At 42.4% G+C, this 22857-nt stretch overlaps 2 protein-coding genes across 2 annotated transcripts; one reads left to right on the top strand and one right to left on the bottom strand.

Annotated features, from left to right (window-relative positions):
- Positions 1 to 293: 293 nt before the first annotated feature.
- Positions 294 to 5678, bottom strand: LOC120825802 (leucine-rich repeat LGI family member 2). Its single transcript, XM_040187640.2, has 8 exons — positions 5335 to 5678; positions 5081 to 5152; positions 4907 to 4978; positions 4746 to 4817; positions 4555 to 4626; positions 3797 to 3966; positions 2758 to 2922; positions 294 to 2529 (listed from the first exon to the last, which is right to left on the bottom strand). The coding sequence occupies exons 1-8, from the start codon at positions 5508 to 5510 to the stop codon at positions 1694 to 1696; spliced, it is 1635 nt and encodes a 544-aa protein (XP_040043574.2). The 5' UTR covers positions 5511 to 5678; the 3' UTR covers positions 294 to 1693.
- Positions 5679 to 11770: 6092 nt separating this feature from the next.
- LOC120825797 (uncharacterized protein C4orf54) lies at positions 11771 to 22808 on the top strand. The gene is made up of 2 exons (XM_040187631.2): positions 11771 to 16112; positions 18989 to 22808. The coding sequence occupies exon 1, from the start codon at positions 11895 to 11897 to the stop codon at positions 16086 to 16088; it is 4194 nt and encodes a 1397-aa protein (XP_040043565.2). The 5' UTR covers positions 11771 to 11894; the 3' UTR covers positions 16089 to 16112; positions 18989 to 22808.
- The last annotated feature ends 49 nt before the right edge of the window (positions 22809 to 22857 follow it).

Here is a 22857-nt window from a genome sequence, read left to right as displayed (position 1 = left end):
GCACCACTTACTTTGTGACATCAGTGATTGGGCCGAGTCCGGAGGTTTCTTTGCCTCATTTCAGTGTGACTACACATTTCACTGTGAAGAGCAATGATCCTGTCTCATAGTGTGAACAAGAGTGAACAACAGGCTGAAACATTCAGCTATTTAAGTAAAGAAATTGCTGTCTTTGATGCCCGATGATGACAACCAGCAATTTCAAACATGCAGTCTGGCAACTTTGTCTTTAATTTATGGGCACATTTAACAGTCTGTGCATCCACTAAGAACGGAGGACACATATACTTTGATTGAGATTGTATGTTCTTTAATGCATTTACAAAAACTCATTCATACATAAGAATGTTAGTGTAGATATAGTTTATTGGAACATGCATATTATTGCTCGGAAGCACATGAGGATGAATAAGTGTGGGCAATCTTTTTTTTTTTTTTCTTCAAGATTCAGCTAACAAAATCACCATGTTTATGTTAGATCTTCTTAAGATTCTGGGACTGAGATGTCCGACAGTCTGTAGAGACCAATGCCTAATTGTTGTGTGAGGAAGAGTAAGCTGACACACTACTACTATTTATGTATAATACAGGAAACATATCAAAAAAACCTGAAAGAAAACACATTTGTGTCCTTGGACAACGTATAGCAATGCATAGGAATAAAGATTAAATTATTTGTGACACTAATTAGGCACCTTGTTAGTACAGTAGCTCGTTATATGCTATGCAGTTTGGCTCAAGCTCATTATATGTAGCGAATACATTCAGAAGAAACCCTCTATTCCATGCACATCCAAATCATGGAAGTTACTGGGGTGAGTGGCTTTAAAATTTCGACAGCTGCTCCAATTGTACAAAACAAATAATTTAAGAGCGTTTTAGCCCACTCCTCTACTTTTTTACAACCAAAGATTTCTGTAATGTTATCAAAACATACAATCCAACAACATCACACCCACTTGACAAGCAATTTTGCCAGTTAAGAGGAAGTGAGAACGTGAGGAGGGTTTTAGCTCTTTTTTTTTCTCCATTTAACACCAACCCTTATGCTATTTGTTGAGTGTACTACTGAGTGCAACACCATGAATATCTTCCAGAAATCTGAAAGTGTGGGAAATCATCTCAATTTCTAAATGATTACAGCATCTTGCCTGCCTCTATGACTGACGGCTCTTCACCTCGCCCTCAAGTGTGGCTTTAAACAGCGTTTTGACACCTTTAGTGCTCACTTTGAGGTGGCTTAAAAAAATCTGTATTTTGTTCTTTGTAGAGTAGTGACGAGCGTCAACCCATAGTCACTTTTGAATGAGCACCAACCTTACTTAGTATTTGAATTCTATCCAACACTTAATGGTTTCTATTAAAAGCTGTGTGGTCTGACATCGGCTTTTGTTTGCGTGAAAGAGTTACGATCAAAACCAACACCTCTTAAGACGATACGACGTATGCCATAACATTATATTCGTGCTTTTTTCACTTCAAATGGTTGCAATTTCTTTTTCTTTATAGCCTTCAGTTTATTTATTTGGACCTGTACCTTCATAATTCCCGGAAATGCCTATGAACTTGCCGAAGACGGTTTTCTTAAATAAAGATACGTCTACTTGCAGAAGGAAGACTCACTTGTAGCATAAACGCAAATATTGCTCTGAGTGCCAACTGATACTGCGAAAAATTATTATTTTGCTGGGCATTATAAGCTTAAATCAACAATAACATTCTCAAAAACCATCGATTTGCCCTTGAAGCTGGAGGAGAATATGAAATTCCTCCGGTCGGTGGTCACTGCTGTGAAGGACCGGGGCGACTGCACATAAATATCCTTGAACTTGTGGAACATTTTGGTCTCCACATCCCAGAGGTAGATTTGTGTGAAAGAATAATCACTGCCAAGAGCCAGGTAGTGCTTGTCTGTAAAGGTGAAAGGTTGGAGTATCATCGCTCCTCTGGAAGGTAGGGCCTGCACCTCAGTGAACTGCTTGTTGGTCCACTTGAGGACTTTGGAGTCACCGATGTAGCAAGTCATGGCCAGATACAACTCGTCCCCCAACCGGAAAGCTTTTACTGCCACCACGTCTGCCACATTTGGGATTTCACCGTGGAATACGAACTTCAGGGTGCTCTTGTTCCACAGGTAGATGACGGGGGACTGAGAGCGACAGGTCAAGATGAGATAGGATTTCCCGTCCAACTCAACAAACTCGGCATCTGTGTCACGAAACCACTCGTGCAGAAACTGGTAGGAGTAGAAACCAGTTGCATTGCGCTCTGGTTGGTCCTGCCACTTGTATAGAGTAGATAAACCGGCCTTGGAGCTGTCCACAATCACAAAGTACCACTCACGGTTTATTTGGAAAACCTCAATATCATTGGGCTTAGAGATGTTGAAGACCTCAATGGTCTGAAACTTAGTGAACTTGTTCTGCCGGCTGTCAAACTTGTAGATGTGGGAGCCACCAAAGAGCTGAGTAACGATTATCAAGACATGGTCGTCTATCAGAACCGACTTGCAGCCAACAACAGACTTTCCTGTGAGGATAAAAAAGATGAGTGGAAAAACAATACAGACAATTTAGTGAAAGTTCATCATTCATTTACAATAAAATGATCATTCACTTTAATAGTTTCCTAATAAACTATCTATCTATTAAATAACCACATATACATAAATATAATTTGTACATTTTTCAATGAATTACTGCTTTTTTACAGTAAACTGACAGTAGACTTTCAGTAGACTGAAAACTACAGTCAAACCTGTTATGTTGTCAAATTTTCGGAAATTCATTTCAATGTGATCCCACTCCATGACCACACAGCTGTTGGAGATGGGGGCAGCCATCGCAACGAAGATGTCCTCTTTAAAGGCAAAGATGTCCGCCGACATGGACTGAATGGGAATGGACTGATGGCGCACAAAGTCTGTGAGATGGAGACAATAACATTTAAAAATTAATTTAATATTAATAAAATCATTTCTTTCTTTATTATTAAATGTATTTCATATTTTATTTAGACATAGCATGCTTTATGTTATCATGTAGTTTTGTGGTTTATAGACACTTTTAAATGTTAAGTCAGTGTTATGCAATGATTTAATCTGTGTTCATGTCGGTTTACAATTGCCCTGCCTGACCACAGTGCATTGATTGTAATTGATTATTAAATAACCAGAGAAATTACAATTAAGATGATTAATGTGAAAATAACACTTTAAGCATTAAGAAAAACAGAAATATCAGGGGGGAAAAGCAGAAGTTATTCAGAATCATATCCAGAGTATCCATGCAAATCCTAATGACTTTGGGGATCCGCTGACTTTACCTACAGAAATATTGATTGTAACTAAACTACAAGCCATGTATCTCATAGGATGAATTTAAATAACTTTCGTGACTGACTTCACTTTCACTTCAAGTTATCATTGGGGCTATCATCAGCCTCAGCTTTGTTTTCTCTTTAGTGCGAATTAGCAAATGTTATCATGCACTCACTGAACTAAGAGGAACAGTATACGCATCATCAGCCTTTTAATTGCTGATGTAAGCATTTCTTTCAAAGCACTGGCGTTAAAATGCAGCTGTGGAAGTGTGTGTCCTTGGGTTTGTACCTACACAAGTGTTTTCATAGACGCTAGCAGAAGGAGCAAGCATGTTTGTTTTTGCAGTGTATGGTTGTTTCTTGTTGAATTATGTACCAGTTTTGTTGTTTTCGTTCTTTAAGTGTTTAATATTGCGTCTTTAGCTGCGCTTGTGGATGCTTCGCAGTGCCCTCAGCAATGCACTCGTCATTTTACCTGTGGAGATACACTCGCCCGGTGGAATAGGAAGGTCATTGAGCCGCTTGCCCTTCATGTCACTGGGGCCTGCGCAGAAGACATCTGATACTGTGGCATTTGTGTTTTTCAGCCACACCATCAGCCACTTGTTCTCACAAATGCACTGGAAAGAGTTGCCTCTCAGATCCCTAATGTGTATGACACGATGAAATCAGCCCGGGCACATTCTTTAACAACAAAAAATGTAACTTTGTATGGAGACGCCTGAGCGGCTCAAGACGTTGTGGGTAAAGTAAAAAACGTATATCTACTCCACGATAGACCCAATAATAAAGCTGCAGGATAACAACTTCGTATGGTTTGGCTGATAAAGAATTATAGAAGTCTTAGCTGACACTATGTGACAGTTTGATGCATACATTAATCATTTTATTTTAAGTTACACATTACAACAACGCAACATATGTGGCAGCATTTTTGCATCTTTGTAAGAAAAATATTTTATAAAAATGTTCTTATAAATAAATAATTATAAAGATAGCAACATATGAAAGGCAACCTGAAACTGTAATGCACATAAGAGGAGGACACAGACTGAACACACACATTTAAGCTTTCAACATCATTCATTGCAGCCAAACAGAAGACAAAACCTGAGTCAGCTTCACTTAAGAGGGCAGTATGGAAAAAGACAACACACACACACACACACACGCGCGCACACGCACACACACATACACACATACACACTGCTGACACCACAACTGCTTACTCACAGTTCCAGCAAGGAATCCAAGTCAAAAAACAGATTTCTTGGCAGAAACCTCATCTTGTTATTGGCAAGCGATCTAAATCAGAAACACAGTGTTACCAGAACAACGTGCATTGTTTTAATTTGTCAGTCACTCTAGTGAGACGTTATAGTGCTGCAGATGCTGCACGGTGATGAGAATGCCAGTAGACTTACAGATGAGTGAGATCTCGCAGGCCGCGAAAGGCATTTTTGCTGATCAATTCAATCTTGTTTCCTTCAATGAATCTGTTCAGAGGGGTAAATTAGATTAGAGGGTGGGGCCAGGTTTTTCAGTTCCCATTTTGAACATGCAGTTTTTATCAATTAATACTCACAAATATTCTAGATGTGGAAGGCCGGAGAACGCATCATCTTTGATTGTTGTCAAAGAATTTGCATTCAGAAGTCTGCGGAGGGCAAAAAAAAAACGGTCTACTTTTTCATTTGTGTGCACTACAATTAGCTTAAAGTGTCAATTGCTGACTTTGCTTTTACAAAATAGCACTTACAGCAGCTGCAGAGAAGGCATGAGTGAAAACATCCCTTCTGTAATTTCAGAAATAGATCCATTCACCACGCTCCTGTTTCAAGAAAACACATACAAAACAAAGTCTCAGTGAACGATCAGATCCAGACAGGCCAGCAGACGAGCCTTCAGGGACACACCTGGGCACCAAGCGATTTGTCCCCCTTGGACGCAGCATCGTGTTTACCTCGTGCTTTACTCAAGATGCACAAACCTCCAACACGGCGCGTTACTCACAGTGAGTTGATCTCGTTCGGTATAGTGCGTGGGATCTGCGACGTGCCGACGCAGATGATGGTCTCTTTGGTGCAGGAGCATCCTGAAGGACATTTGACGCTCCTTTTAGATTCGGCGTCTCCACAAGCACACAGAAGCGCAAAACCGGCCAGTAGCCACCGCCGCGTGGATGTCATGTTGCCTTCTCGGACATTAATATTGTACAACGAGGAGGTAGTTGGTGCAAGCAGCAGTAGTCAGCCTCGGCGTCATCCAATGCTGCACTAGTGGAAACTCCTGACACAGGCTGATACGGCTGCGGTAGCGTCCCTGAAGGCTGCCTCGGGATCGGTTGGTGGAGTGAGTGGTGTGGGGGGTGAGGGAGGGGGGATTGGCGTGGACAATTGTTTTCCTAAGCAGTGGTATATTAAAACTTTAAAGAGAGCAGATAATATAGATGCAGCTGAAGGTTGTTTCAGCACCATGGAGCGCATTATTACGCTTTAGAGGCAGACTTTATCACGTGATGCGTTATGCGTATACTGGATCACTTCGACTTCATTTGCACAGAAAGTCCCATGAAGAGGGCAATGCATCAACACGTAATCTAGATTGGAGGCAATACATGCATTAAGAAGGATTCAAATGTTGTCCTCTAAGTCAGTGGTCCCCAACCACCGGGCCGCGGACCGGTACCGGTCCATGGGCCGTTTGGTCCCGGGCCGCACCACGGAAAGCTTTTTTTTCTGAAAAATGTTTTATTTTGAAAATTGACCGGATTTCCTCGTAATTATGTGCGCTCGTCCTCTGACATATTCCCCACCCGTCACAAGGCGTTTTTCTTCACGTTTACACGGTAGTTTCGCCCAGGTTCCCCCGCCTCCTCCCCCGTCGGACCTTCTCGACCGGTCCGCGAAATATTGTCTGACATGAAAACGGTCCGTGAGGTAAAACAGGTTGGGGACCACTGCTCTAAGTGATACCTGCTGGTGTCCCAGCTCGTTTTATATGGGATAGACATAACCAAAGAGCTTTAGACTGGAGCAACAGCTGCACACACATGCAGTTACACGCTCCTACCGCTAGAGGGAAGCTGTCGTTTACCAACCCGCAGATCTGAAAATAATCCTGGTTAGTTAACTAAATTGAGAGTAATCCAATGGCTTGTCTGGAGTTTCCAGGAAGACGGTCTGAGTCAGAATTTTCCTTCTTTTTCTTTCAGTTTTTTCCCCCATCTTAATATTTGCTTTTAGTATCTGTACTATTCTAACTGCAAATTAGTGATACATAACATATAACATATGTAATGTAACATTCATTTCAATTCAATTTCAAAAGTACAACAATTACAAACCAATAAATAATAAATGTTTTGTATTGAATGATGTGAAAATAAATTCTGAAGACACAGTGGGATGCACTTTGTTTCACTAGATACTCTGGTTTTGACATCCACGAGGCCTTATCGGTAGGGATATGACACATATAACATTGCCTTTGAATGCCACATAGCACGATCATTCTTAGAAAGACCTTTTCACTGCACAATGGGGTCGTTAGTTGTTGCAGCAGGTCCTAACAAGGTGCTGACCTTTGCCGGACGACTAGTAGTTTATGAGCGCGAGTGAAACCAAATACCCATTGCCAGAAGGGGGCAACCGTACGTGCCTGCCATTGCTGGCATTGCTCATGAAAGCTCTGCGTCTAGCATTGCTGTTTTTAGGCTAGAGTATCCGTGAAACACTCGCGACACGTGCAAGCTGAAACCAGAAGACGCTACAGCGAGCCCTTTGCTATTTCTTTCTAGACAACCATCACTATAATATGCATTTTGCTCATGTTCTGGATGTCTGTGATACTTAATGAACTGGGTTTTGTGTCAGATGAAACAGGGCTACTTGGATGGAAACACGGCCCCTGATTCTTGGCCGTAGTTCTGAAGGTTTCGGGCTACATACAACACCTCCAGCTTGCTGGATATGTTTTATTCGGGACTATCACTGTTACTTATTTTTTATTACTGTATCAGTCCTCTAGCAACATTCAGATTGCAACCCGATCAGTCACACATCTCATCTGCTCCTCTATTTCAGAAACTTCAGATGGTTTCTATGACATTAATATTTCTCCAACAGGTGAAGGGAATATTCCTGAACATGTAAAGTCCGTCTAAAGCAAATTCACAGGTTCATTCTCTTACAACGTGTCAATCTTCAGATCTTCATCCGCTTAAGGCTTGCTCACTTTTATACCTTTAGTTATTTCCTGCATTGCTATTAATATTATTTAGGAGTTTATGCATTTAGGCCCACGCTTACTGTCACACTCATACAAATACACTGATACAAATACTGGATATCTGATTTATTTCCATTAATATATAAACACTGTGTTTTGTGAACACATGTTATTAAGCAAAAGATCAACAATGAAATGAACAATGCAGATTTAGTTCAAAGTAGATACCTTCCTTTAAAAATGTTTTTTTATTGCTGATATCAAATATCATATTTGATATCATTATCATTCATTATCATTATGATGAACCAGTGTTTCATTATATAAACGAATACAAATGGAATAAAGCAAAAAGCAAACAAACTAAACAGAAAATAGAATTTATAAATATGAAACATTTTTTGCATACAATTAAAATACAGTATAAAGAAGTAAATAATAATAAGACCATGGGTTTAGTGTGTGGGCATTCTGGGATTTAATCATTATTATTGCACCAATACCATTTGGTTTGTTATACTAACAAACCAAATGGTACTCAGACTCAATGGTAGGTGCAGTAACAGTTCACTTGTATTTCTGCAGTAGATTAAAGTTTGTATTTGTAGGAATGGGTTGGCCTTTAAATATGTGATGTTTAATAATTAATAAAATTCATTTAATCTTGCAACAGTAATTCAGTGAAAAGGACCGAAACACTCACAGTGATTATCTAACCTCCATAAGTGTATTGTCATTGTCCGGTTTAGGGTAACGCTCTAATCCCTTACATCCAGTAAACCAGCTCACACATGACACTTTCAAATCCGAAAACGACCTTTTACCCTTTGAACCATGCGACCTTTGAGGGTCAGGAGGGGAGACCTGGAGAAGTGCGCTGTCTGGCTGCTGGTGACTGCTTCACAGCAGGTGGTCAAGCTCTCAAACCTCTCCGGTTCCCACTCTGAAGCTGCAGAAGCTCCAGAAGGCCCAGCAGTCGATATCACAGAGTCACCAACACTTCTCGTTGGCCTCGTCCTGCAGAACACAAACGTATCAAACTAGGATTATGAATATGAATATAACAAGTCTGTGTTCACAGTATATTCAAAATAATTATAATAATCAAAAGCGAGCCATCATAATACAAATTGAGTTTGTATTGACAGTTTTGACAAGACACTTTTCAGATTTCACACATTATTGTCTACACATTTAGATACAGTATATTTCAGCTTATTCCAAATCCTTATTGAAGCTGTATGATGTCTTAAGGCTATTACATTCCAAAAAATGGAAATATTATGAACATTTAGAGTATCCACAGACCGTAGCTAGTTTTTCACTTCTTTAAAAACAAAAAAAATAGACATCTTTTGTAATTTTTGTGATCATATGAACTATTTAAACTCTAAAGCATTATACAAACATAGTTTCTGAGAGACTGGGTTGCATCTTCCATCGAGGATGATACCGTTTCTATTTCGTTATCAATCACAGAGGCAAAGATGTCTGTGCCCACAGTTTCTCAAACATTTTGAAGCAGCCCGTATTGACCCACGCACGCCCTGATCGGCGGATAAACAGCTGCCTGACCGACGCTCGCCAACTCTGGAAATCTGTCACTGTAAAATCAACACTTGTTAACGCCGGAAGATTTGCTGTGTTCAAACCAATCCTTCACACTCAACCGGTTATTCTTAGCGCAGGTAAATGTTATGTGTTCTGTCACAACACGTGATGTGTTTCAGGGTGGAAGCGAGGATTGAAATGGTCTACACGCGGAGCGTTCGTGGCGTTGATAAATGGCGCCCATGATTTAACACCTGCTGTTTTAATGTCGCCTCTGTAAGAAACTGATCTCGACATGCTTGCGTGACTGAGTGGCGTCCCCATTTTAAATAGCTGCCTAAATTTATCAGCTTTGTAGAGGTCAGTTCAACCTGCATGTGTGTGTCCATGTTTTGGAATAAGTGAAAATCAAATCTTCTCACTTGGAGGAAATACTGTATTTATTATAACGTGAGATTCATTATGAAAGGATATCCACTTACATTATCTATAAAACATGCTGTTGTACAATAAGTACAGCACATGTTGTTTGTGGAATTACAATTTATTTGAATTAGCTTTTTCTACTGTCCATATTAAGTAAGAAGAGTAACGGTAAACTGAATAAAAGATAATGGTAACAAAACACCTGTGTCATTAATTGTGTGATTTGTTATAGTGACACGTAAGCTTGTGTCCTCCTTTTGTGACCTTTAGTCACAGTAGTTAGTAGTTAATGCTCTTTGTGTTTGCAAGGCAGTAGAGTCACACATATAAGTCATGACAGACAAACTAGCAATATAGTTATACAGTTAGTTAGCAATACTGAACATAAATACCATTTTAGAATTACAAGCTTATTGTACAAAAATGCCCAACATGACACTACCTTTTCCGAGTGAGTTGGTATATTGGTATTATTGACAATATTTAAGAAACATATTACTGCTGTAACTAGTTTTAACTATACATTATATATGAGAATCTGTGAGTTGAGCCCCTAAGGGTCTCAGGGTGCATCTGAGAGGTTGAGGGATGATTGATGGGAGAAAAAAGAACAAAAAAGATGCACTGCACACTTCTTATAACTTTTCTTTAATCTTTGCATTTTTTATGAAATACTGGATCATTTCTTCAATGAGTCTACATTACATTACAGGTCATCTAGCTGACGCTTTTATCCAAAGTGACTTACATTACACTTTAAACCCATGGCTTTACATTTTGCCCAGGGAGCAATTAGGGGTTAGGTGTCTTGCTCAGGGACACTTCGACTTGAGACATGGGGCAGCCAGGACTTGAACCACCATTATTACTATCAACAATACGCAGGGTAAAAGTGGTATTTGGGGGTGACAAAGGCTGCACAGTGGTGGCCTTTGTCCTTGATATTGCTGTCAGTGTACCCTCCACACGGAGCAACTGTTGGCCTGACCCCTCCCTGCTGCATACCACCCATCTGGGGCCCGGTCCAGAAACAACACTTCTGTCTTCGACACTTAGAAATACCTCTAATGAATAGATCATTACTGAGCAAAATTACATTATTCAACCCTGTCCACAATAGCGGCATTAATCATTATCGAACAATCGGTCGTTAACTGACTTTTGGCCGTTAATCCCTCAGGACTCAGTGGTGGGAGGGGCGAAAACGTTCTCGACAGATTAGACACGACTCTCGAACTGCATTTACACATGACTGGATGAACTTGTAGTAAATTCTTTTAGCTGACTGGCACCAGCTGGCGGGGAATATTTTTCTACATCGAGACAAGGCAGCTGTTTGAGGGAGAAGGATCAGCACTGGTGGCATTCTCCGCTTTACAAATATTATTAGTGACAATATTAAGTAGTTTGGTGCATTTTAAAATGGAGTGTTTATTCCTGCGTCCTTTGTACGCCTTAAAATCAGTGGCTCGCAATACAGTAACGATTTGACCTCTGTATCACCGCCCATACGTCCTTGGCCCCATGTAGGAGAACAGGAGGGGAATGTGAGTCAGCAGCTAAAGATCCGTAAAATGCACACTTGATGACAGAAATCAACTGGGGGCAGTTTCACAGTGACATGTTATTTCCCCAATAGTGCATTGCAAAATTAATAATACAAGGCATCGCAAGGATTTACATACAACAAACTTTCCACTTTCATTTGTATCTATATTTTGAAGATTTCTATGTAATACATTCTTCAAAACATGGTGACAATTTAATTTGTTTATGGCTGTTTACAGTATTTTCTGTTGTATTTAAAGACAACAAGGGGCATTCAAAACTCTCTCGGTACAAGCCTGAGTAAGTATTTTGAAGATTATTATTTTAGGGGGAAATGTGTGTAAATTCGCACATTTCTGGTACACCAATCCCTCATCTAAAAGGAAAAAAACGTCTTAAAGTTTCAGGACGATGTATAATAACAAAATGTTTTATATTCACCCTGTTTTGTGCCGCAAACTCGTGGTAGTTTCCATTGTCTCGGAATAATTACTTAAGCAATTCAGAGAACCTCGCGGAGGGGAGCTGTTCATCCGTGAAAGGTGCTGAATCTTGGTACTTTTTGGAGGTTGGTTTCACGAGTTAAAGTTCTCCTTCGGACTCCCCACCTATCGCTCTCTCCCTCCCTCTCTCTCCCCCCCCTCTCCCTCTCTCTCTCTCTCTCTCTCTCCCTCTCTCTCCCCCCACCTACCCTCGGGCTCTCCGTCCTCCCCGTCCCACCAGCCTGCGCACAGTTTCCGTCGTGTGTCGGGACACCATCGTAAACGAGGACCACCACCTGACGGGGGAGGGGGGGGGGGGGGAGCAGACTGGACTAAATGGAAGCGGCGGAGGAGACTCTCACTTGCCCAGCTTTCACGTTACTTCACAGGAAGCTGCTCCCGGAGGACACGCGGAAGGACGAGGCGCACGGCGAGGACCGCGGATCCAACTATGTGGACCTGGACATGAAACCCAACGGCGCAAAAACGGCGAAAGTGACTTTCCCCGGCGCGGGGAACCAGCCGCCGGTTATCAAATGCAACGCGTCCGAGCCGGGAGACTGCGGCGAGGAGGGTTCAGTCCCCGCGGGGGGGGATCGTCCCGAAGAGCAGTTAGAGGACACGCGGGGCGGCTCCCCCGGGCCGGTTTCGGGAGAGCCGCCTTTGGAAACTCCGACCAAACTTCCCAACGCCGGTGGCGGCGACTCGGACGACGAGGAGCAGCGCCGGGCGGAGCTCGACCGCGGGGGACGCGCGCGCAGCGGGGACGGCGAGCTCCGGTACACCGACATGTATCTGAACAGCAGGGCGGAATCGGACGACGGTGCCAGTGCCGCGACCTCCGACCACTGCGGCTCCGACGCCGCCGCGGAGGACGAGTCCCACTACATCACGACGCACGAAATCCAGTTGACCGAGCTCGACCACGACGTGGATTACGAAGTGGGCCGCGGGACCGGTTGGGATTTTGAAGACGACAACCTGGTTTTTTCCTTTGTGGATTACGCTTCTTTTGAGAGCAACGAAACGCAGGGGAGGACTTTGATACTGAGGGGAAGGGGCCAGGCGAAAGTGCGCGCGAATCCTGGCGGAGAGGTCGTCACCACCGAGCTGGAGGATAGTGATCTTTGCGACTCGGACAAATGCGCCAGCTCAGACGAAAGCCTGTGCAAAAACCACCGAGGAGACACTAACGCGGGGAAGATTCACGTGTCGATAAAGACGTCCTCCAGAGCGGTGAACAACGCCATCAGTACCTCCGACAACAGCGCACGTGGGTACACGAAACACTTTGGAGACGGGAGCCATTTCTCCTTTGTGAGCTCTGGCCCCAGGGTGGGGCCCCTCGGCGACAGAGCACAATATTTCATCCCCGCTCCGGGCCGTCAGCACCTTGCATCCAAACTGAGACGGAAGGATATTAATGAGTATTCCAGCGGAGCGTCCAGCTCCATCAGCGAGCTGGACGACGCTGACAAAGAGGTGCGTAATTTGACCGCCAAGTCTTTCCGGAGCCTGGGGTGTCCATACTTCGATGCTATTAATCTCAGCACCTCCAGTGAGTCTTCCATGTCGGAATATGGAATGAATAACTGGTCGGCTTATGTGGACTTGAAATATGGAAACATATCTCAGGGTAGAGAGGGGAGTGTAATTGAGACGTCAAGCTCAACTTTGGAAATGAATAGGACTGTGGGTGGCAGGAGGCCCGGTAAGTCAGTCACCGGTATGAAAGCTCCACAAACCAAAATGTACGCGTTGAACAAGAGAGCAACTTCTCAACAATCATCATCTACCAAAAAGATACAACTCAACGATCCCGATCAGCCGAAGCAGCGGGGAGTCACGTTGAATTTCCGGTGTAACGTTGAAGCGCCCGAAGGCGCCAGACTTCCCAAATGCTCCAAGAAAGCACGACCCGATGAGCTAACTGGGACTGTCTCGGCCGGGTCAGGGTGTGAGATGCGATATCTCTCCTCAGATTGCACGGGGGGTACGCACCAAAGAGCAGTTTTTGCATCAAGTCTTTTAAAAAATGTGATTTCCAAAAAGATGCAGTTTGAACAGGAGCGTAAAATGGAGAGGGGCGAGAAGTGTGACGCCTACCCAGCATTGTCCTCGGGTTTTCAATGTAAAGATTATGACGGAGTGAAAGATAGGGGGCAAGGAATGGGCCTTCAGAGACAGACGTCAGAATCAGGCTCAGGTTTTACCGTTAACTCTGCTGATGATGATCGATATCTGGAGGGCAGCAGAGCCAGCTCCTGTGAGCTCGTAGAGGAGCATAACATCTCCAAAGCACCAGATGATCTAGGAAAGGGGGAACAGAAGCCTCCAAAATCTTCTCTCAGCCACAGCCAAAATAGTGCGTTTAATTCCCTGAAGGAGGAAGAGCCAAAACCCATATCTTTAACCGCCACACAAACAAAACAAAAGGCATTAGACACAAGCAGCATGCTGACAAAACTGCTGTTTGTCCCGAGCTGCCAGCTCCTTTCGAAAGAGAAGACCTGTCGAGAAGACGTTCCAATCCGTGCAACAGTCACAGGTGCACCTGCCTTAAAAACAGGCAACAATGGAAACACAGTCAAAGAGGAGAATGCGGAAGGGGGTAAACCCCCTGGGATAAAAATATGCCTGCGGAGTGTGAAGGAAAACAAAGGCTGCACACTGAATATTGCCAACCTGTTAACCCCTAAAATAAGTTTAAACACCGGGAACACATTCAAGGTAGCAGATGATGCCAAATGCCACGCTTCAGATAAAATCCCAAACTTCACTGTTAGAGACATCAGAGACACCAAATGCAAGTTTCAAACACCAATATATCAAGTCAGAGATGTCCGTAAATTGGTAAAAAGTTCGTACCGATTTGTTTCCCTGGATAACAGCGAGGGTAAATGTTCCACAGCAGCTGAAAAACTGGAGGTGACAAAGGCGCCGACGAAGCATGTTCTACCGTCTCCTATTGTGATTAAGTGTCACTCTGTAAAAACAAATGTTAAACAACAGCCGCCCGAGGCAGCCGCCTCATCTGAAACCGCTCAAAGTGAAAACACGCCATCTTACTGCACAGCCAGCAGGGTGCCGCTTGTTGCGTCGAAGCAGCAGCACCATGACCAGTCAGATGTTCAGCCAAATATTGAAGCCAAATTAACCAAACAGAGGCAGGAAAGGTTTGCATGTGAGACTTCTGAGAGGAGAAATGAGCCCAAAATACCGAAACAGGCTGCTTTAGAGAAGCTTAAAGCTGCGGTCAAAACAATGGAGCAGCTTTATGTTTTTGACAGAAACGAATGGAAGCGTAAAAGCCAAGCTCCGCAGCCAATCACAGACAGCCACGTGTTATCGCTTATCGCCAGGGAGGAGCAGGGAGCCGAGGAGCTGGAGACAACAATCACCGACCGGTCTCCTCAGCCACAGGATGCTAAAGGAGCTCTGAATATTATACGCGTCCCGTACGACGACGACGCGTTTCAAACGCAATCACAGCAGAGTAAAACGTTTAGTAACAAACGCGTGCTTCATTTTGGCTCCGTTAGTGATCCTATTGCCCAAAACGCCTCGCTGCTAACATCATCGACTATGAAAAGCTCCAGGACACCCGTAGCTCCACTGTCGGTGAAAATAGCGCCTCCGAAAGAAAGCCAGGTGGAGCAGGGGAAGGTCAAAATGATTCCCACTAATCCCACTTTTGCACAGGCCTGCTCAGACTCTGGGAACTACTTAACCATACCGGGGTATACGAATGAAGTCAAACTGCTTAATCGAGATCTCGTTTCCAGGCAGGTGAGTTCAAATGTTAGCGAAATCCAAGCAGTTGACAGGATGACGCCTGAGCAGAAAAGGTCTCCGTTAATCACGGAGTACCCAGCTTCAAGCGTCTACCCTCAGACACAGCAACAGGTGTTGTGTTTCTCTCCATCAGTCCCCAATGTGTCACCTACACCTTCTAGCGGGGAGGCCGCCCCACAAACACAGCGCAAGATGCTTTTAGATCCCACCACAGGACACTATTACCTGGTGGACACTCCTATCCAGCCAACCAAAAAGAGACTATTTGACCCTGAGACAGGCCAGTATGTGGATGTACCTATGTCCGGTTCTCACGTGGCACCTGTCACCCCCGTCCCTCTCTCGTTGTCCTCCCTGGCCATGAGCCCAGCAGCGTACGCCCCCACTTACTTGATCTACCCGGGCTTCATCCCCTCACCCACTCTGCCGGCCCAGGCGGTGTTGTGTCATTCGCCGTGTCACTCCGAGGGTGCAGAAAAGGTCAAAAGGGCCAGAAGTCCTAAGCTGGACGCCAGTGCAACAGGTGCAGAGAGTGCGTATTACAGTGCGACAGGTGAGGCGACACGAGGGCCAATGCAGCTTCCTGTCAGCTTGGGACATGTGAGCGCCAGAGGAGGGGCAGCGAGCTCTGACAGGAAGCCGGTCATCAGCATCACAACGCAACAAGGGCCAAGGATCATCGCACCGCCTTCTTTCGATGGCACAACAATGAGCTTCGTGGTGGAGCACCGGTGACCAAGGAAACACCTCATTGTGCATGTAAGTCAGCGCATCTCCCCATCACTCCTACAACTCTTTTTCTTTGTGTCTGAGTATAAATGTGTTTTCATTTATTTACCATTCCAATGTATTTGATTGAATCCAGATCAAATATGTAAAACAATGTTCTTTTGACACGTTGCATAAAGCTCAGTATCAACTTTATTGAATTCATTAAAACTTAAGGGGAGTAATTTGACATCAACATCATACTAAACTGGAGTAAAGTGTGCAGAATTAATGTTTTGTTCATTCAAATCGAAATATAATAATTATTGGTGGAGCTTTAATCACAAGTGAAGGATCCTCAACAGTGCCACACGTTGCTTTCAATGCTTTATTTAATATTAGGTCAACAGGAGAAAATGCACTTGATTACATTCTTTCAGGGAACAGCAGCGCAGAAAACCACCCAGCATGACAGAGTTAGGGTGGACATAGATGACAAAAGTTCCCGAGTAACACAAGCTCCATTCATTGGGTGGTCCAGTCAGAGAGACTGAAGGGAGATGACACAGAGAATGAATTATCTCTTTCCTTACCCTCCCCTCGGGATACTTCAGAGTTTACCGACGCTACCACCAGCAGTGCAACACTCACATTGTCATGTCAACGTGTGCAGAGGTCCCGATGTACGTCGTATGTTTTTCTTGGGTTGTAAATGTTAGAGCTGCAGTCCAGCCGCGCTGCACGGGCAGAAGCATGTCAGTGTTAATAGACATGCAATAGCTCCATGACAGGTAACATGACTCCGCTGGGCATGCTGGATTTTTTAGGCCTCGCTCCGCAAGTCGGTTGAGTTCCCTTTTCTCCACATTACACATCGTCGGGCTATTTTGATAGCTTGAGACGAGTTTGTTTACATGGTTTATTCTTAGGGCGGGAAAGTGTCACAGGAAAGAATTCCAGTCAGAAAAACCTTACAACCAGTTATTCTTATTCAGTGTCAGAAATGCTTTAGAGTTCATTAATGTCTCTGGTTCTGGTTTGTTGCATTTCAATGGAAATTCCCCCCTTGCTTAATTGGTTTGAACAATCCTTCTTGAATTGTTGCATTATGAAAGTACAAAGAAAAAGGCTAAATATAGCTTAAATGTTCAGTTCACACAAATAATTAAAGACAAACGTTTTAACTGATTACGCTGACTGTTCAATTTGCATAATTCCTGTGAAGCACAGACAGGTCCGTTGATTATATCGGCAGAGAAACTGTTTCTCACACGACAGCTTGCAATAAGTAAAGTGAGTAAATAATAAATGAATAAATAATGCAATTCAATTGAACTTGAAATTAGCATAAATTTTAGTGTGAGATCACAAAACCCAAAACAATGTGTGCACCGTGGTCAAGCTCAAGTCTAAGCTGGTTTAAAATGCATGTGCTCTAGCTTGACCTTTAGCTGCAGTGTGTCGACCACAGACTGGGACGTGAACCCTAGCTGGGATTTGGGCTCGCTGCAAGCTTGTTAGCCGGCGATGCGTACCAGCATTTGCACATCCAAGCTAGCTTCAGCATGTACCACATCAAAACAGCAACTCATTTAGCTGTCAAATATAGGCAAAATAAATGAAAGGGTAACATTATGTTTAAATATCCATTCACTAGTATTCTGCATGCATAGTGCAGCTGAAACATCAAGGTTGATGTAAAAAACATTTTAAATGTCATTAATTAGTGACTTTATATAGAAATGTACACGATTATCAAATACATGTACTTTTCCCAAAAATAAAAACACATTAAGTCGTTTTATTAAGAAGTGCAGTGGAGAGAGTGAATCAATCCTGTAGACAAAGGGCCCAGAATCATAAGAAAACACATTGTATTGAGAGGTTACACAACATTAGTCTGAAGTGTTAATATGTTGTTTGGCTATTGTTTGACTCTAGGTTGTATTAGATGACAGCATAATTAAGGCAGCAATAAATAATAAATGAGAGTAAATAAATCAATGAATAATGTTCTCCTGCCTCCTAATTTGCTACCTAGTAGACATTTCTGAGAACGTTTGACAGGAGACAACTTTGTTTAATGCATCGAGTTGAAGATTATCACATAAATTAGGTTCAACTTCATAAAAAGTAATGAATTACTACAACATTACAGTAATTCCATATGTGTGTCCTGCTGTTGAATGCTGTAGCCCCCCCCCCAAAAAAAGAATATCAACTAAATAAAAAGTGTATCATTCACTCAAATAGACTAGTCACAGTCCATTCCTAGCTAATGTATCAGAGCAATAATACAACTGCATGAGCGGATACATATCAGCTTGGTGCGTGTCCGGCAGGGGCCTAGCATGGGGTTGGGTAGTGGTGTGAAGAGGAACGCCGGGTGTGTGTGTGTGTTTGTAACGTGTGGTGGTGGAAGGCGTGTGTGCTCCGGGGGGGACGTGGGACATGGCTTGGATAGTGATGCAGGAGGAAAAGGTCAGGCAACGTAAAGTATTTGTTGTGCTGATGCAGAGGACAGCTGCTCGGAGAGATCAGATGCAGGCTGCAGCTCCAGCTTGGAGGCGAGTCTTTAGGGCTGAGACGGGGTCAACTTTTTATAGCCCCCCTCCCCCTCTGCTTTTTCCTAAACGGGGAGAAGGAGGCGGATAGCGCAGCTGACCTCTACTCGTCATATGTAAACAAATCGAGCGATGTTCCCTCGGCAGTGATTCGGCTGAATCTGGTCCGCTGGTTCTGAACCAGAAGCTACAGTCAGAAAAGTTCCCACTACAGAGGCTTGTGTCCAAAGCTATTGAAATGTGACTCAAGCTTTGGGACAACGATTTCTATCCTAACGTGGGCTGAAACTAAATCGTGTTTTCTCCTCATTTATCACATCTTATTTTCACAGTGTAACTTTTTATGTCTTCTTTTCTGTCTAGACATCTCCACCAAAGAACGTGGCTTCATTCACCCCTCTTGCCGTTTTCAACCCCCCCCCCCACCCGTGATCTACTCCCCACGACAAAGTTCCACCACCAACAATTTGATCCCCTCTTGTTTAAGACCTTACTGTAATATGGATGCATTGCAGCACTTTGTAGGGTAAACGCTTTGAGCCACACTCTCTGGCTAATGCTTTGCCATGTTGCTATACGAATCTGCTTTGTAATACTTTCCAGTCACCTGCTGTTTAGAACTTTTGAAATTTGGTTTTGGTCCCTGCAATATGTCTATTCAAAAGGAAACAAGGCAGGGAATTGAGTTTTATTAGCCGCTCCACAAATGTATTATTATCAATCCAATGTTACCGTTTCTTTAAAGTGAGACTTTGTAACTTTTGTGCTGATGAAAAACTGATGATGTCACGATAAACATTTCAATGGTTTTACCACGAAGCCAAAAAATTTGCTGCCAATTTATCCCAATGAGGTAGTTCAACCAAAAACATGCCAAAATCTCCCAAGTGTGTCATGCATAATCGTGTTGTTACGGGTTTGAAGTCTCAGTTGCAGAACTGACTGCACAAAATTGTGCCCAAAAGGTTGACTGGTCCTGATGCAGATGTAAGAAGGGCGGAGGGGAGGGGGGCGGAGCTTCTGTGGTCACAGATGCTTAAACTGTACGAGAAGAGTTTCAGGAGGCCATTAGAACGACTATTAGTAAGCCTCAAAGAGATGCTGCCAACTGTCAGATGGCGCTGGAGGCCGAGGCAAGGCTCAGCTCAGGCTGCACAGTGCTCAAATATGAAGGGAAAACGTATACCATGGAACTGGAAAGACAACTCCAACTTCCAGGAGAAAAACCGGGCAGAATCCATCCTCGTTGTGGAACATTGGACTTGCTCTCTACCATTGCAGAAACACAGGGTCTGCCCCTCTAGTCTATTGATGTTGTGTGGATTTGGAGAAGCCCGCTGGCCATTTCCACTGGGATGTCAGGCGTCCTGCATGTTGGCCTCAAGATTGCATCTCAAGGAGTAAGTGGTTCTGCTGGCTTTATCGGACCATGACTTGGGAGCTCGCACTGGGATGGTTTGTTTGGGGGGGAAAGGGTTAGCACTTTTAAATTGGAGACCATGTTTCTCAACTGGAAAATGGTGGTTATTGCCCAAATTGAAGTATATTGGAATCCTTCAAATCAGTGAAAATACATAGTATCAGATTGTTGTGGGGAAGAGATTGCTGTAAAACAATTATCAAAACACAAATGCATCTGCCATTCTCCTGTAGTTGATGCTTGTGGCCGTAGGGGTCATTGTTCTTCAAAAGTTACACAGTCTTGCCTTATTTCACTCAATAAGATCATTACTTAAAGTGATTACAATCTACAATATTTCATACTGTTTCTGGAAGACAGGGACCATTTGTCTGCACTGATCATATAAATAAATGCAGATTAAGGGGTAATTTTGAATCGCCTCATATTCAGCCACAAGATTAAAATTATGATTACTGTATTTCAAAATAATGTGTTTTTAAACATGTCCTAAGGAAATGTTAAATATAAGACATGCTATGTATGATATCGCTACCCTCCATCAACAATGTTCCACATTCACAATAACATTTCCATCTTTTTTAGGATGTTCTACTTAAAGTACTGTAGGTGTATGACTCACGACATGCTGCTAATACCTGCACAACTGATATGCTGTATAAAGTAGTGTATGTTTCTATTTTAATTAAGTTTAAAGTTTAAATATTTAGTTTTATGTTTTGCTGCGTGAGAAAAAAAAGAGCAATCAGAGGAAGTGGCGTTGTGGTCTAACTGTGTACTTGAATCAGTATTTTCTAAGTACCGTTGGGCCTAATGAGTCAGAGCCAGCTGAGACATTTACGGGATAACTTCCTCTGTGATGGTTTATTTTACACTTTTTAGTGTAATGAGATGCGAGTTAGTGCGCGCGCGTTCCGTGGCAGTGAGTTATGTTCGGCAGTTCAGTATTCTGTGAGTGTACAACAAGGAGTCGTGTTACTTCTCTGTAGACAGCAATGTACAGATTACATGTGTTGGAAGTGTCACCACACGTACACACAGCAATGTCAGTTTCTCTTTTTTTAACCCACTTGACCTCTTAGTTTAACAATATGTATGAATTTGAGTTCTCATCAAATGGACATATATCGACTGATGACATTTATGTGACTGCTTCCTGTGTAGAGAAGTTCAGAGGATCATGTTTTTTTCCTGTTTTGTTTCCTTTTGAATAAACAACGTGGGGCATCATAGGTCTTTATGCTTTTATACTTGACTCAGTTATACCAGCATCCCATGTAGAACTAAATCAATTTGTAGAGCATGTTTCAAACCTAAACCCACATTAAAGGTATTGGAGCTGCTGGTCAGTCTAAGTACCCTAATTCTGTAAAATAAATGTGATGATGTGTCTCTGTGAAAACAGACTTTATACAAATTGCTCTGAGTTGATTTCATTTCAAGTGAAATGCAGCAAAGATAAGACATGATTTGGCTCTTTAGAGCAAGTTGATTCTAGAGCATTTAATGCATTGGAGGAGAAATCTTTACTTTAATGTATACATTTAATTCAAAACACTTATTTATGATATACAACAACATTATTTAGTTAGAATTGAGAGGTATGATTTTCTATAAATGAATAAATCAGATAAATACTGTAAGTTGTAAACCAGCTCTTCTTATTTTGTCCTAAACATAAAACTCTAAAAACATAAAAACCTTTAAAAACCCATCTCCCAAATGCTTTTCATTAGTTTCTTGAAAGACTTTTATCTATAAATAAAAATGCACTTATGGATTGTTACTCAGCAACAAATGCCTGTAAACATCGGTAAAAGAGTACTACATGGACTTGTTAATTGTAAAATGAATCATTGTTTGTTTTTTCTGATGAATTTCGCCCAAAGATGCACTGTACATGTTTTATTTTAGAAATTATTCCACGTCCCTCAACAAACCTGCTGACTTTGAGGTTGAATGTATGAAACTAACTGTATCAAAGCTTGCTTTTGTATAAGGAAAGAGGTTAAACGGAGGGTGAGATGGTCTGAGATAAGTGTATTTATGAACGTTCAAAGAAAAGGGGCATATGTTTTGAATAAAAAGGCTATACTGGCTGTACTATCCTATATATATATATATATATATATATATATTTCATGCCTAATGTCAACTGTGACTGCCCCAAAAAAAGACAGCGGTCAGAATAACGGAGAGACGCCTTGAAAAGAGAAGAGTGAGTGCTGCGCTTGAAAGTAATAAAATGACGAATGAGTGTGTTGTAGTCGATCAGCCTTCATACAGTATGTTTGCAATAGATTCAGAATCAAGCTACCGAACACGTATGTATCCATGAATTTAAATCACTTTAAGGTCTAGTTGTGTTAGAATGAAATGCATTTTCTGCTCTTAAAGAAGGGCTTTGTTAAAGATTTGGTCATTTCTCAGGGCACTGAACGAACACCTTTGGGATGCCAGGTTGTGAACATTACCTTTTGCTGGTCAGTGCTTGATGAATTAAAGAGCCAAAGTATTTCTCCTCACAACCTGGCACACTAAACGTTCTCGTTAATTGCCTCAAACTGGTTTTTGACATATTATGAAATGCTTTATTAATTATTAATACAAGCATTAGTTGCAACATGCTAATTGTAAACCTCTTATGAAAATGTAAATGTATAAGAAAACGTTACCAAAAACTGAATACATTTTAATACATTTTAATTGCAATGGCCTGCCTGCCATAACTGGTCAACATAATAAACAACCTTTTTCCTTAAACATGTTTTTGCATTTTTACTTTTTTATTTTTTATTTTTATTATTTCTCA

Source organism: Gasterosteus aculeatus, chromosome 9 (assembly GCF_964276395.1).
Source record: "Gasterosteus aculeatus chromosome 9, fGasAcu3.hap1.1, whole genome shotgun sequence".
NCBI lineage: Eukaryota > Metazoa > Chordata > Actinopteri > Perciformes > Gasterosteidae > Gasterosteus > Gasterosteus aculeatus.
This window is presented reverse-complemented; position numbering and strand designations above follow the sequence as displayed.